General features: G+C 36.9%; 1 protein-coding gene across 1 annotated transcript; it reads left to right on the forward strand.

The window, feature by feature from the left end:
• Window positions 1-3544: 3544 nt before the first annotated feature.
• LOC146234373 (uncharacterized) lies at window positions 3545-9534 on the forward strand. The gene is made up of 6 exons (XM_084689704.1): window positions 3545-3576; window positions 6728-6932; window positions 7194-8254; window positions 8363-8432; window positions 8692-8857; window positions 9136-9534. The coding sequence occupies exons 1-6, from the start codon at window positions 3565-3567 to the stop codon at window positions 9248-9250; spliced, it is 1629 nt and encodes a 542-aa protein (XP_084545830.1). The 5' UTR covers window positions 3545-3564; the 3' UTR covers window positions 9251-9534.
• The last annotated feature ends 6987 nt before the right edge of the window (window positions 9535-16521 follow it).

Below are 16521 nucleotides of genomic sequence, written 5' to 3' on the forward strand. Positions count from 1 at the left end.
GGCTGCATATATATTGAAAATGTGTTTTGTGAAGATGTTTAGCCCTTAGATTCAGTTTTTGAGACTTTCCTATCGTGATTGCTCTAAAGTGGTTTTCAGCTCCTGAGTAGCGTTTTCAATGCATTTACAGAGTTTGGCATGTAACTTTTGTTTGAATGGTTTTTCTTGATGTTTGAAGTGTTATAACATGTTTCTGCGGCTGTTTGTACATGGTAAAGGGGTTTTGTGAAGATGTTTATCCCTTAGATTCAGTTTATGAGACTTTCATTTTTGTATTGCTCTAAAGTGCTTTACAGCTCCTGAATAGCGTTTTCAATGCATTTACAGAGTTTGGCATGTAACTTATGTTTGAATGGTTTTTCTTGATGTTTGAAGTGTTTTAACATGCTTCTATGGCTGCATATACATTGAAAGGGTGTTTTGTGAAGATGTTTATCCCTTAGATTCACTTTTTGAGACTTTCCTATCGTTATTGCTCTAAAGAGCTTTTCAGCTCCTGAATAGCGTTTTCAATGCATTTACAGAGTTTGGCATGTAACTTCTGTTTGAATGGTTTTCTTGATGTTTGAAGTGTTTTAACATGATTCTGTGGCTGCATATATATTGAAAATGTGTTTTTTGAAGATTGTTAGCCCTTAGATTCAGTTTTTGAGACTTTCATTTTTTTATTGCTCTAAAGTGCTTTTCAGCTCCTGAATAGCGTTTTCAATGCATTTACAGAGTTTGGCATGTAACTTCTGTTTGAATGGTTTTCTTGATGTTTTAAGTGTTATAACATGTTTCTGCGGCTGTTTGTACATGGTAAAGGGGTTTTGTGAAGATGTTTAGCCTTTAGATTCACTTTTTGAGACTTTCCTATCGTTATTGCTCTAAAGTGCTTTTCAGCTCCTGAATAGCGTTTTCAATGCATTTACAGAGTTTGGCATGTAACTTCTGTTTGAATGGTTTTCTTGATGTTTGAAGTGTTTTAACATGCTTCTATGGCTGCATATACATTGAAAGGGTGTTTTGTGAAGATGTTTATCCCTTAGATTCACTTTTTGAGACTTTCCTATAGTTATTGCTCTAAAGTGTTTTTCAGCTCCTGAATAGCGTTTTCAATGCATTTACAGAGTTTGGCTGTAGATTCTGTTTGAATGGTTTTCTTGATGTTTGAAGTGTTATAACATGTTTCTGTCGCTGTTTGTACATGGTAAAGGGGTTTTGTGAAGATTTTTAGCCTTTAGATTCAGTTTATGAGACTTTTATTTTTTTATTGCTCTAAAGTGCTTTTCAGCTTCTGAATAGCGTTTTCAATGCATTTACACACTGTAAAATGTTACCAGGATTTTACAATATTTAACTGCAATATTTCACAATAAATCATTGTATTATAACTTTACAGGCTTTAACTGTAATAATAACGATATCATGTTGTAATGTAGAATTTACTGTGAAATCAATGTATACACAGTAAGTTACTGTGAACAAATCGATACCGGGATTTCACAGCATTTTGTTGGGTTATTTCACAGTAAAATACTCAATTCAAATAATCCTTTGAGATAACCCAATACATTACTGTAAAACTTGAATTGCACTTGAACTGCACTGCATTGTGGGATCAAGAAGAGACAGGTGGATCCACGGTGGATACGGCAGATAGAGTTCAAGGGTACACTCACAGAAATGAATCATGGCATATTTTATAATTAAGTATTTACATCTATTTTATTTTATTATTTTCCCAAAATGTATTAATTAAAATCCTTAGAATGAGCATAAGTCTATTAATTCCTAAATATATTAAACATTATCAATTAAAATATACTATAATGTTTTAAATATGGCTAGCTGTGAAACAAGCAAGATTCAATTAGTTCAAACGTATGAGATTGGTTTACACATAGATATATATATGGGTTTACGTGCAATTTTCAGGAAGTGAAATCGTTTTGAGGTGGAAATGACGTCAGATTTCGCGCTTTCCCAACCGTTTGTCTTTTCGACCATTTCACCTCAGAGCTGCCTGCTTGGATCGTGACCCCCTTGGCTCTATAACGGTAAAGTATCTGCATTCATCTAATTTATCTGCTAGTAATTGCTTTGTGTACTTATGTTTTAGTTGTTCAGTTAATACCGTACTACACTAATTTGAATAATGTAATCCAGTAAATCTGTCATGATTGCAAACATTTTCGTCTAGTTTGATAGCTAGCTCTAAGTCTCACATGGTCGATGTTAGAACCTTCTAGGGTGGCTAATTTGAAGTTGGCATCAGTGGAATAGAAACATAGAATATGTTGCCTCATCTAAAGATTTGTTGCAAGTACTGTTCAAACTATACATAACCCTATAAATGTGTAGTTTTTTTTCTGGCTCCAAATTTAGGATGAACAATTAACGCTAGCTAACTGCTGTGGGTCAGCGCGAATGCTATTTTTAAGTATTAACATTGGAGTAAACTAGTGTTGCCCAGTAAAGCTGTACCAAAGAGACACATTTACATAGCTTCAGTGTTCCTGTGCATACATGGGAGACAATCACTGCAAACGAGCTGCAGTTCCTGTGCAGACAGGAGAACGTAGCAGAACGCCATCTCTGTAGCACTCCATCCAGTCCAGAACCCGGGGCCCTGAAGTCTCGACTTTTACGATACTCAAACGATGCGATGTTAATATACCTCTCTGATCTAACGAGTCTGACTAGCTGTCGTGACCTCTCAGGTGGGCTTTGGCTGTGATGGAAAGCTGGAGAGATGGTTGTTCTGCTAGGTTCTCCTGTCTGCACAGGAATTGCAGCTTCTTTGCAGTGGTCGTTAAAACCCGCTAAGGAGTAGCGTCACGCATATGTGATCATTCGAAAGCGTGCCCCACAGAGTACCGTCACACATGAGTGATTCTGAACATTCCAACGACTATTTTCCATAGACAAAACTAGATGACAAACGCTATAGTATGGCTTCAAAATTTACAATTAGGAGGCTAACAAGTAACACTAGCAGGTAGTAGCATTGTTACAAGTATTATGCTAGGTTGCAAGGTAACGGAAGCTAACTAAAGCTAGCTAACTTCCGTTTTGGAAAAGTAACTCACTCTGGTGGAAGCGTCGGTAATAGAACTCACTCCTTAAAACGTTTTTAAGAAGCCTAATGACGAATTATGGTCAGAATTATGTTGGCCCATGCTACACCCCTTCACCAGATATACAAAGACAGTACTACATTGTTAAAATCTTGATCTTCCCACTACATTGAAAACTCAAATTGTGTGTTTCCATTTAAAGTTAATGGTCTCCACATGTCGTTGTTAAGCCAATTACAGGTTGATGGTAAAAAATGTAAAACAATACTTGGGAAGTCTGAAAGTTATAGGAGTTGAGCAAACATTTTGTTCTTTTGTTCTCAGTATTATTATTGTCAGCATGCAGTGCATCAATAAAGGTATAGTTTCTAAATAATTTAGCTGACAATAATTGGATGCAAATATATGTTTCATTAATTTTCATATTTTTTTCTTTCATTTCAGCCCACTTCGAGATCTCTGCCCATTCCCCTGCCTTCCTAAATTAACGTATTGCTGATCGATGGTTGACAAGGTAATATCATGCCTATTCCATGCCCATGCTAGCCAGTTCATTTTCTGGATTTTGTCAGCCTTTTGGTAAACAATGTTCCACTGTAAATTTAACCCGTGTGAGCATGTGTCTGAGACTGTTGTTCAATTTACTCAGCATACAAAGCTGCACAGTAACACTCCCTATTATCAATATCAATGTGGTGTACCTGACTGTCCTCGGATGTACCGGAAAGCCACTGTTCTGAAGACTCATGTGTATAGAGACCACAAAGGACCAGAATCTTTGCAGCATTGCAAGCCACTTGATACACCCTTAAAGTGTGTGGCTCTGTCTTGTGCTTTTAAATGTGACACTGTGACCTTGCTTGTAAAGCATTTGAAGTCACACGTAAAAGACGGATTGGAAACTAAATGCCCATTCAGAGGTTGCAACCACAGCTTTACAGTTGCATCCAGTTTTGCATCACATGTTTCCAGGAAACACGCAAGTAGACGTGTAGAGGATCTGGATGAGTTGGTTCTAGATAAGTCTGTTCCCACAGAGCCTTTGAATCAGCCTGAGTCTAGTCAGTCATGTTTTGATATTTCTGATGAACAACATGAATCAGAAATGCCATTTGCTGTGGATGAAACCCTTTTTTTACAAAACCTTACACTTCTCTACTTAAAATTACAAGCTAAGCTATTGTTACCAGCAAGTACCATACAAACGATCATTGAGGACTTTCAAAATGCCCATGAGCTTGGCCTGTCACATTCCTTTAGCATTTTGAGTGAGAAGTTGAAGGTACTTGGAATTCCTGAAGCCACTATAAGCAACATTATTGATGAATTGAATGCAGGGGATCTACTCAAGCTCTATAATAGAGGAGTTCTGAGCACAGACATAAAGAGGAAGGGTGCATTTAAAAAGAGTTTCAACTATGTTGATCCTGTGCCACAGTTCTTAGGAACTGATGAAAACGGCAAAGAGTGCTTTGCACAATACATACCTGTGCTGGAGACATTGACTGCACTATTTAAAAGTCAGTCTGTTCAAGACCAGTATGCCGCCACCCGGTTGGAACCCTCTGCTCCTGATGTCTATCAGGATGTTAGGGATGGAGAGGGATTTCAAAACAATCTTTTACTGAAATCTGAGCCTTCCTCAATTGGTATAATACTATACCAAGATGCATTTGAGGTGGTCAACCCACTTGGTTCAGGGAAAAAAAAACATAAAGTGTTAGCAGTTTACTCAACCCTGACAGACATTTTCCCACACTATAGGTCGACCATCAATCAAATGCAACTTGTCCTCCTCTGTAAGGAGCGTGATTTTAAGTACTTTGGTACAAACAAAGTGTTTGAAACTCTGATCAAGGACCTCAAAGTCTTGGAGGAGAGAGGTTTTGTGATGCATGATGGCAGTGCAGTTAAAGGTACTTTGGTTGCCATTTCGGGAGATAACTTGGGCTCCCACTGTATTGGTGGCTTTTTGGAAAATTTCAGTCGGGCTGATTATTTCTGTCGGTACTGTGAGATAGATAGGGGCAGATTTGTGAACGAACCACATGAGTGTGGTACCATTAGAACAGCAGAACTGTACAAAAGTCACTTGGATGATCTAAAAACTAGTGACACCAACTCTGTATGCGGCATTAAGTCTGACTCTCCTTTTAATCAGCTTGCTCATTTCCATGTTTGCCAGCCTGGCCTTCCACCATGCCTTGGCCATGACTTGTTTGAGGGTATCGTCTCTTATGACCTTTCTCTGTTTATTGACACTTTAGTCAAGGAGAAGCATTTTACTTACCTTCAATTAAATCGGTGTAAGAACCAATTCAAATACCAAGGAAATGATGGCAACGACAAACCGGCAGATCTCTCTCCTGGCTGTGAGAGATTAAGTGGGCATGCAGTTCAAAACTGGTGCTTTCTTAGATTGCTACCTCTCTTGGTAGGTGACAGGATAAAGAATCCTTGTGACAATGAGGTATGGCAGCTCATTTTGCAGCTAAGAGAAATAGTGGAACATGTCTGTGCACCAGCCATTACAGCAGGCCAGGTAGCGTATCTAAAAGTCATCATTGAAGAGTACATATACTACAGGAAAAAGCTGTTCCCTGACCATCCCCTAAAGCCAAAGCATCATTATTTGTGCCATTATCCAGAGCTGATCATACATTTTGGGCCACTAATCCGCCTGTGGACGCTAAGATTTGAAAGCAAACACACGTTTTTCAAACAGTGTGCCAGAAGATTACACAACTTCAAAAGTCTTTGCAAAACTCTGGCAGAGAGACACCAACTACTGCAAGCCTACTTGAGTGCAGGAAACCTGTTCCCTCCACCAATACAAGTAGAAAAGGGTACAGAGTTTTATGTGAACGATTACAACGACAGGATCAGAGCATCTGTAGCTAGTTATGAGTTTGAGTCACAATCTGCAGTGGCTTGTAACAGTGTAACAGTGAAGGGCACTGTGTACAAAAAAAGGATGTTTGTTTTGCTTGAGAACAAAGATGAAGAACTTTATGTTGGGAAAATTAACCTGGTCATTGTTCACCAAGATTCTGTGCACTTTGTGACAGAGAAACATACTTTTGTAAAGCTGATAGACATGGGCATCTACTGTGAATTAGGAGCAGCCCAAGAGAATTATGTTTGCGTCAAGCACAAGGATTTGCTTGACTACCATCCTCTTCCAGCTTACAAAGTGCATGACCTGTCACTAATTGCCCTTCACCATTCTTTTTCAGTTTAAGCAGCCAGGTGAGAAAAGAAACGGGACTGTAAGAAAGACTGGCGGGTATCAGCCAATAAGAAACCGTCCTAGTAAATGTACTAGTTAAGAATCAGTTAGAAACATAGAGAATGACGGTTGGGTTTATTTCTTACACTCGTAATCTAAAATTTTGTTTAGTAGCTGAAAGAGTGCGTTCATCACGAAAGTAAGTTGTTTGTTGGTTATCTTATTTTCTCACCTACAGGGATAGTGACTAGTGGTAAAATAGAATGCACAACTTAATTATTGTGGATAGAGATAGATAAAATACAGATGGGAATAGTTTGTTCCAGTTAGGGCTGCAATGTTCAATCGATGACTAATCAACTATTAAATTAATCACAAACAGACCATTTGTGCACAATGGAAACTAATTCATGTTTAACACATTCTGATCTTTCAGATAATGAATCATCTAGAGATCAAGGAAGCAGTCTCATCTTTTCTACCAGGCCTTCCTGTTGAAACCCTGACTTCCTTGGTGGAAGGGTTTGAAGAGCTTGGTGTGGAGACCAGGGCAGACCTTGCTTTGCTACAAGAAAAGGATCTGGAGAAATACCTCAGACCAATCCAGTGTCGAAAACTGCTGAGTGGCATTCGGAATGAAGGTAAATCCATATTTTGACAGTGTAATGTGAACATTGGACAAACACGTGACATCAACTTCAAATAAACAAGTTTTAGCATAATTTTTATCTTCATCTGAGCATTAGGGGTGCTGATGAACATTTGGTCTTTAACAGCCGAATGGTACAAATTGCACCATTTAAGTTTACTTGTACAAACTGAAACTTTTTTCAGCAAGAATACTCAATCAAACTTTTTCCTTCTGTATATCTAATAATCTTTTCTTATTCTGTCACTTCTAGGATTTCCAGTGCTTGACATAGACTTTGGTATTGCCTCTCCACTTGGCTCAAGTACTCCATGTCCCTCATCATCAAGTTCTGAAAGCACATGCTCTTCTTTCCGCTCAAATACTCCATGTACCTCACTATGTACCTCACCAAGTACTCCAGTTCCCTCATCATCTTTGTCGTCACCCACAATTCCTGGCCAGCAATGGTATACAAACTTCCGGGTCAGATGGTACCAGACGCCAGCAGCAGTTCAAAAAGCAGTGGCAGATCAAACAAGAGCATCACCAGGGGACAGAAGAGATATGGTGAAGGTAGTGGTGGACCAAATGTTGGAAAATGATCCCAACCCCACCAGAGGGATGTGTCAAAGCATTGCCCGGAGCATTGTAAGGGACTATCCGAATACTTTTGCTGATGTTGGGAAAAAAGGAGACATTATTGGAGATGGCTGTCACTCTCTTCTTCAGCAAATTAAAACGAGAGTAGAATATAAAAATAGAAAAAACACTCTTGCACGGCGACGCAGAGAGAGAAGGCCCCACATTGGAGTGGCAGAGGGGGCCAGAGAAATGGCAAGAGGCCCTGTGGATCAGTACGGATGTGTGAGGTGGTGTCCTGAAGAGCTTCCTGCTGGAGAGACCGAGGCAACCTTGGATGAAATGAAAAGGCAACTGTGCAACATCTACTCAGAGGAAGGGATGGGCGGGGCAGAGAGAGCTGACATTCTGATGGAGAAGACCTACATCATTCAGCGCCGGTACCTGAACAGTGTGCCTGCACCAGCCATTGCAGAAATAAAGGAGGAATGGCCTTTTCTCTTCTCGCAAAGAGGCCTTTACTCCCACTTTGGTCTGCTGACAGATGTCTCCATTCTCAATAAGTTGCAAGAGGCCATGAACGGAAAAGGCAGTACAGCCATTCGTTTCTTCCAGGAACACAGCCGTCGTCCTGGGATCGAGGATGTCCTGAACACTTACGAGCCAGAGACTTCAGACAAGGCTGCATGTGTCCTTATGCTCCTGATGGCATATTTCAAAGAGCCCAAGAATTCCATCATGCTTGAGAATGATGTAAGTTGTTTAAAAGATTTATTTAAAAAAAAGTGATTTCATTTCATTCTCTTATGCACCATGTTGAACATATGCAACTGTTGATGTGTGTTGTTTCTTATTTTACAGCCGTGTGCTACAGCTGCTGATGTGCAGAGGACAGTGACGTTACCAAGCACCCCCTGCTTGATTGTCCAAGGTATTGTTGACATCTGGATTTGATATTGATATTTTGAGCTGTATGTGGTTATTTTAAATAGGCTTAATGTTCTCTGGTGTCAGGTGTGCTAAGAGACAGTCAATTAGACCAATAACAATGGTCAGTGAGTGGGCCACAGTTTTCAAAAGCATTCAATGTTGAACATTTTAAATGAATGAAATTCAAGAGAGCATTCCTCTCTTGTGCAGCATTCCACTTCTTTACAGTAGTGATAGATGGGTATCTCTGTTCCCTTCAGGCGACCTGATGAAGCCTAGCACCTGGATGCTATCCATTGAAGGACAGGTGGTGATGGGACCACATGATCGCTTTATCAATGGGATAGCTGCGGTTTTTGCAAGCTACTACAATTTGAACCTGCAATATCCTGAGGATGGCTCCTGCACTTTGGAGTTTATCCAAAGGTATTGTAACACTTAAAATAACACTGGACTGTATTGCTTTTTTATTTTGCTTGGATAGTATTTATGGTTGTTCATTTGGCATTTTTTCCTGCCTCCGATGCTTTATTACCTAGACTGATTTTGATGAATAAATGATGAGTTTTAGGAAATGTCCACAAGATACTAAATTATGTCAAGTACGATTTGGTTGAAGGGAGGGCACCACTGCATGTGCCTTAGATAAATAATGCAATATTAAATCTGTAAAACTGAAAGTTGTCTTTGCTTATCGTTTACAGGTGCTTCTTGGGCATTAACCCAGAGCAAGGCTCAAAATCCAAGAGGCGTGGAGGCATAAGCCAAAATGTGAGCACACTCCAAAGAAAGCTTGTTGACTTTGAGTGGTCTTTGTAAATATGAAATAGTAGTGTTAAAAATGAAAATGTATGTTAAGGGACAGCCCTATAGTAAATTGTATAATTGAATAGTGAATTTAATTTAAATGTATGGTAAGGGACAGCCCTATAGTAACTTGTATAATTGAAAAGTGAATTTAATGAAAATGTATGTTAAGGGACAGTCCTATAGTAAATTGTATAATTGAATAGTGAATTTAATGAAAATGTATGTTAAGGGGACAGCCCTATAGTAAATTGTATAATTGAATAGTGAATTTAATACTTTTTTCATTATTAAAAAGTTAAAATGAATATCGTCTTTGTTGTCTTAGTTCTTGCTTTGACGTTTAGTTAAGCAAATCCAAAGCACGTTAGTGTGGTAAAATCACAGTTAACAACTCAAATTTGCAGTATTTTGCAGTGTTAATAAAATTGTAAATGTACAGTAAATTACTGGCTACTAGTTGCATTACTTTTACAGTAAAAGTGTAAATAAACAATATTTTAATGTATAATAAAAAATAAAAAATGTACAGTAAATTACTGGCAGTAAAAAAAAAAAATACAGACAATTACTGTAATTTATATACAGTAAGACAATGTAATTTCACAGCTACATACTGCTATATCACAGTAATTCAATGACAGGACAACTGTGAAGTTACAATATACTGCTGTAGTTGTCTTGCATTTTACTGTGAAATGTTTACAGTTAATTATTGTGAAACATGTGCAGTACATTACTGTGAAATATTTATAATACATTACTGTAAAATTACTGTGAAAGTAATGCAACTAGTAGCCAGTAATTTACTGTAAAGTTACAGTGAAATATTTTACAGTGCAGAGTTTGGCATGTAACTTCTGTTTGAATGGTTTTCTTGATGTTTTAAGTGTTATAACATGTTTCTGCGGCTGTTTGTACATGGTAAAGGGGTTTTGTTAAGATGTTTAGCCTTTAGATTCACTTTTTGAGACTTTCCTATCGTTATTGCTCTAAAGTGCTTTTCAGCTCCTGAATAGCGTTTTCAATGCATTTACAGAGTTTGGCTGTAACTTATGTTTGAATGGTTTTTCTTAATATTTGAAGTGTTATAACATGTTTCTGCGGCTGTTTGTACATGGTAAAGGGGTTTTGTGAAGATGTTTAGCCTTTAGATTCAGTTTATGAGACTTTCATTTTTGTATTGCTCTAAAGTGCTTTACAGCTCCTGAATAGCGTTTTCAATGCATTTACAGAGTTTGGCAAGTAACTTCTGTTTGAATGGTTTTTCTTGATGTTTGAAGTGTTTTAACATGCTTCTATGGCTGCATATACATTGAAAGGGTGTTTTGTGAAGATGTTTATCCCTTAGATTCACTTTTTGAGACTTTCCTATCGTTATTGCTCTAAAGTGCTTTTCAGCTCCTGAATAGCGTTTTCAATGCATTTACAGAGTTTGGCTGTAACTTCTGTTTGAATGGTTTTCTTGATGTTTGAAGTGTTTTAACATGATTCTGTGGCTGCATATATATTGAAAATGTGTTTTGTGAAGATGTTTAGCCCTTAGATTCAGTTTTTGAGACTTTCCTATCGTGATTGCTCTAAAGTGGTTTTCAGCTCCTGAGTAGCGTTTTCAATGCATTTACAGAGTTTGGCATGTAACTTTTGTTTGAATGGTTTTTCTTGATGTTTGAAGTGTTATAACATGTTTCTGCGGCTGTTTGTACATGGTAAAGGGGTTTTGTGAAGATGTTTAGCCTTTAAATTCAGTTTATGAGACTTTCATTTTTGTATTGCTCTAAAGTGCTTTACAGCTCCTGAATAGCGTTTTCAATGCATTTACAGAGTTTGGCATGTAACTTATGTTTGAATGGTTTTTCTTGATGTTTGAAGTGTTTTAACATGCTTCTATGGCTGCATATACATTGAAAGGGTGTTTTGTGAAGATGTTTATCCCTTAGATTCACTTTTTGAGACTTTCCTATCGTTATTGCTCTAAAGAGCTTTTCAGCTCCTGAATAGCGTTTTCAATGCATTTACAGAGTTTGGCATGTAACTTCTGTTTGAATGGTTTTCTTGATGTTTGAAGTGTTTTAACATGATTCTGTGGCTGCATATATATTGAAAATGTGTTTTGTGAAGATGTTTAGCCCTTAGATTCAGTTTTTGAGACTTTCATTTTTTTATTGCTCTAAAGTGCTTTTCAGCTCCTGAATAGCGTTTTCAATGCATTTACAGAGTTTGGCATGTAACTTCTGTTTGAATGGTTTTCTTGATGTTTTAAGTGTTATAACATGTTTCTGCGGCTGTTTGTACATGGTAAAGGGGTTTTGTGAAGATGTTTAGCCTTTAGATTCACTTTTTGAGACTTTCCTATCGTTATTGCTCTAAAGTGCTTTTCAGCTCCTGAATAGCGTTTTCAATGCATTTACAGAGTTTGGCATGTAACTTCTGTTTGAATGGTTTTCTTGATGTTTGAAGTGTTTTAACATGCTTCTATGGCTTCATATACATTGAAAGGGTGTTTTGTGAAGATGTTTATCCCTTAGATTCACTTTTTGAGACTTTCCTATAGTTATTGCTCTAAAGTGTTTTTCAGCTCCTGAATAGCGTTTTCAATGCATTTACAGAGTTTGGCTGTAGATTCTGTTTGAATGGTTTTCTTGATGTTTGAAGTGTTATAACATGTTTCTGTCGCTGTTTGTACATGGTAAAGGGGTTTTGTGAAGATGTTTAGCCTTTAGATTCAGTTTATGAGACTTTTATTTTTTTATTGCTCTAAAGTGCTTTTCAGCTTCTGAATAGCGTTTTCAATGCATTTACAGAGTTTGGCATGTAACTTCTGTTTGAATGGTTTTCTTGATGTTTTAAGTGTTATAACATGTTTCTGCGGCTGTTTGTACATGGTAAAGGGGTTTTGTTAAGATGTTTAGCCTTTAGATTCACTTTTTGAGACTTTCCTATCGTTATTGCTCTAAAGTGCTTTTCAGCTCCTGAATAGCGTTTTCAATGCATTTACAGAGTTTGGCTGTAACTTATGTTTGAATGGTTTTTCTTAATATTTGAAGTGTTATAACATGTTTCTGCGGCTGTTTGTACATGGTAAAGGGGTTTTGTGAAGATGTTTAGCCTTTAGATTCAGTTTATGAGACTTTCATTTTTGTATTGCTCTAAAGTGCTTTACAGCTCCTGAATAGCGTTTTCAATGCATTTACAGAGTTTGGCAAGTAACTTCTGTTTGAATGGTTTTTCTTGATGTTTGAAGTGTTTTAACATGCTTCTATGGCTGCATATACATTGAAAGGGTGTTTTGTGAAGATGTTTATCCCTTAGATTCACTATTTGAGACTTTCCTATCGTTATTGCTCTAAAGTGCTTTTCAGCTCCTGAATAGCGTTTTCAATGCATTTACAGAGTTTGGCATGTAACTTCTGTTTGAATGGTTTTCTTGATGTTTGAAGTGTTTTAACATGCTTCTGTGGCTGCTTTTATATTGAAAAGGTGTTTTGTGAAGATGTTTAGCCCTTAGATTCACTTTTTGAGACTTTCCTATCGTTATTGCTCTAAAGTGGTTTTCAGCTCCTGAGTAGCGTTTTCAATGCATTTACAGAGTTTGGCATGTAACTTCTGTTTGAATGGTTTTCTTGATGTTTGAAGTGTTTTAACATGCTTCTATGGCTGCATATACATTGAAAGGGTGTTTTGTGAAGATGTTTATCCCTTAGATTCACTTTTTGAGACTTTCCTATAGTTATTGCTCTAAAGTGCTTTTCAGCTCCTGAATAGCGTTTTCAATGCATTTACAGAGTTTGGCTGTAACTTCTGTTTGAATGGTTTTCTTGATGTTTGAAGTGTTTTAACATGATTCTGTGGCTGCATATATATTGAAAATGTGTTTTGTGAAGATGTTTAGCCCTTAGATTCAGTTTTTGAGACTTTCCTATCGTGATTGCTCTAAAGTGGTTTTCAGCTCCTGAGTAGCGTTTTCAATGCATTTACAGAGTTTGGCATGTAACTTTTGTTTGAATGGTTTTTCTTGATGTTTGAAGTGTTATAACATGTTTCTGCGGCTGTTTGTACATGGTAAAGGGGTTTTGTGAAGATGTTTAGCCTTTAAATTCAGTTTATGAGACTTTCATTTTTGTATTGCTCTAAAGTGCTTTACAGCTCCTGAATAGCGTTTTCAATGCATTTACAGAGTTTGGCATGTAACTTATGTTTGAATGGTTTTTCTTGATGTTTGAAGTGTTTTAACATGCTTCTATGGCTGCATATACATTGAAAGGGTGTTTTGTGAAGATGTTTATCCCTTAGATTCACTTTTTGAGACTTTCCTATCGTTATTGCTCTAAAGAGCTTTTCAGCTCCTGAATAGCGTTTTCAATGCATTTACAGAGTTTGGCATGTAACTTCTGTTTGAATGGTTTTCTTGATGTTTGAAGTGTTTTAACATGATTCTGTGGCTGCATATATATTGAAAATGTGTTTTGTGAAGATGTTTAGCCCTTAGATTCAGTTTTTGAGACTTTCCTATCGTGATTGCTCTAAAGTGGTTTTCAGCTCCTGAGTAGCGTTTTCAATGCATTTACAGAGTTTGGCATGTAACTTTTGTTTGAATGGTTTTTCTTGATGTTTGAAGTGTTATAACATGTTTCTGCGGCTGTTTGTACATGGTAAAGGGGTTTTGTGAAGATGTTTAGCCTTTAAATTCAGTTTATGAGACTTTCATTTTTGTATTGCTCTAAAGTGCTTTACAGCTCCTGAATAGCGTTTTCAATGCATTTACAGAGTTTGGCATGTAACTTATGTTTGAATGGTTTTTCTTGATGTTTGAAGTGTTTTAACATGCTTCTATGGCTGCATATACATTGAAAGGGTGTTTTGTGAAGATGTTTATCCCTTAGATTCACTTTTTGAGACTTTCCTATCGTTATTGCTCTAAAGAGCTTTTCAGCTCCTGAATAGCGTTTTCAATGCATTTACAGAGTTTGGCATGTAACTTCTGTTTGAATGGTTTTCTTGATGTTTGAAGTGTTTTAACATGATTCTGTGGCTGCATGTATATTGAAAATGTGTTTTGTGAAGATGTTTAGCCCTTAGATTCAGTTTTTGAGACTTTCATTTTTTTATTGCTCTAAAGTGCTTTTCAGCTCCTGAATAGCGTTTTCAATGCATTTACAGAGTTTGGCATGTAACTTCTGTTTGAATGGTTTTCTTGATGTTTTAAGTGTTATAACATGTTTCTGCGGCTGTTTGTACATGGTAAAGGGGTTTTGTGAAGATGTTTAGCCTTTAGATTCACTTTTTGAGACTTTCCTATCGTTATTGCTCTAAAGTGCTTTTCAGCTCCTGAATAGCGTTTTCAATGCATTTACAGAGTTTGGCATGTAACTTCTGTTTGAATGGTTTTCTTGATGTTTGAAGTGTTTTAACATGCTTCTATGGCTGCATATACATTGAAAGGGTGTTTTGTGAAGATGTTTATCCCTTAGATTCACTTTTTGAGACTTTCCTATAGTTATTGCTCTAAAGTGTTTTTCAGCTCCTGAATAGCGTTTTCAATGCATTTACAGAGTTTGGCTGTAGATTCTGTTTGAATGGTTTTCTTGATGTTTGAAGTGTTATAACATGTTTCTGTCGCTGTTTGTACATGGTAAAGGGGTTTTGTGAAGATGTTTAGCCTTTAGATTCAGTTTATGAGACTTTTATTTTTTTATTGCTCTAAAGTGCTTTTCAGCTTCTGAATAGCGTTTTCAATGCATTTACAGAGTTTGGCATGTAACTTCTGTTTGAATGGTTTTCTTGATGTTTTAAGTGTTATAACATGTTTCTGCGGCTGTTTGTACATGGTAAAGGGGTTTTGTGAAGATGTTTAGCCTTTAAATTCAGTTTATGAGACTTTCATTTTTGTATTGCTCTAAAGTGCTTTACAGCTCCTGAATAGCGTTTTCAATGCATTTACAGAGTTTGGCATGTAACTTATGTTTGAATGGTTTTTCTTGATGTTTGAAGTGTTTTAACATGCTTCTATGGCTGCATATACATTGAAAGGGTGTTTTGTGAAGATGTTTATCCCTTAGATTCACTTTTTGAGACTTTCCTATCGTTATTGCTCTAAAGAGCTTTTCAGCTCCTGAATAGCGTTTTCAATGCATTTACAGAGTTTGGCATGTAACTTCTGTTTGAATGGTTTTCTTGATGTTTGAAGTGTTTTAACATGATTCTGTGGCTGCATATATATTGAAAATGTGTTTTGTGAAGATGTTTAGCCCTTAGATTCAGTTTTTGAGACTTTCATTTTTTTATTGCTCTAAAGTGCTTTTCAGCTCCTGAATAGCGTTTTCAATGCATTTACAGAGTTTGGCATGTAACTTCTGTTTGAATGGTTTTCTTGATGTTTTAAGTGTTATAACATGTTTCTGCGGCTGTTTGTACATGGTAAAGGGGTTTTGTGAAGATGTTTAGCCTTTAGATTCACTTTTTGAGACTTTCCTATCGTTATTGCTCTAAAGTGCTTTTCAGCTCCTGAATAGCGTTTTCAATGCATTTACAGAGTTTGGCATGTAACTTCTGTTTGAATGGTTTTCTTGATGTTTGAAGTGTTTTAACATGCTTCTATGGCTTCATATACATTGAAAGGGTGTTTTGTGAAGATGTTTATCCCTTAGATTCACTTTTTGAGACTTTCCTATAGTTATTGCTCTAAAGTGTTTTTCAGCTCCTGAATAGCGTTTTCAATGCATTTACAGAGTTTGGCTGTAGATTCTGTTTGAATGGTTTTCTTGATGTTTGAAGTGTTATAACATGTTTCTGTCGCTGTTTGTACATGGTAAAGGGGTTTTGTGAAGATGTTTAGCCTTTAGATTCAGTTTATGAGACTTTTATTTTTTTATTGCTCTAAAGTGCTTTTCAGCTTCTGAATAGCGTTTTCAATGCATTTACAGAGTTTGGCATGTAACTTCTGTTTGAATGGTTTTCTTGATGTTTTAAGTGTTATAACATGTTTCTGCGGCTGTTTGTACATGGTAAAGGGGTTTTGTTAAGATGTTTAGCCTTTAGATTCACTTTTTGAGACTTTCCTATCGTTATTGCTCTAAAGTGCTTTTCAGCTCCTGAATAGCGTTTTCAATGCATTTACAGAGTTTGGCTGTAACTTATGTTTGAATGGTTTTTCTTAATATTTGAAGTGTTATAACATGTTTCTGCGGCTGTTTGTACATGGTAAAGGGGTTTTGTGAAGATGTTTAGCCTTTAGATTCAGTTTATGAGACTTTCATTTTTGTATTGCTCTAAAGTGCTTTACA

This window comes from Hypomesus nipponensis, chromosome 23 (genome assembly GCF_054491055.1).
Source record: "Hypomesus nipponensis isolate SF chromosome 23, ASM5449105v1, whole genome shotgun sequence".
Taxonomy (NCBI): domain Eukaryota; kingdom Metazoa; phylum Chordata; class Actinopteri; order Osmeriformes; family Osmeridae; genus Hypomesus; species Hypomesus nipponensis.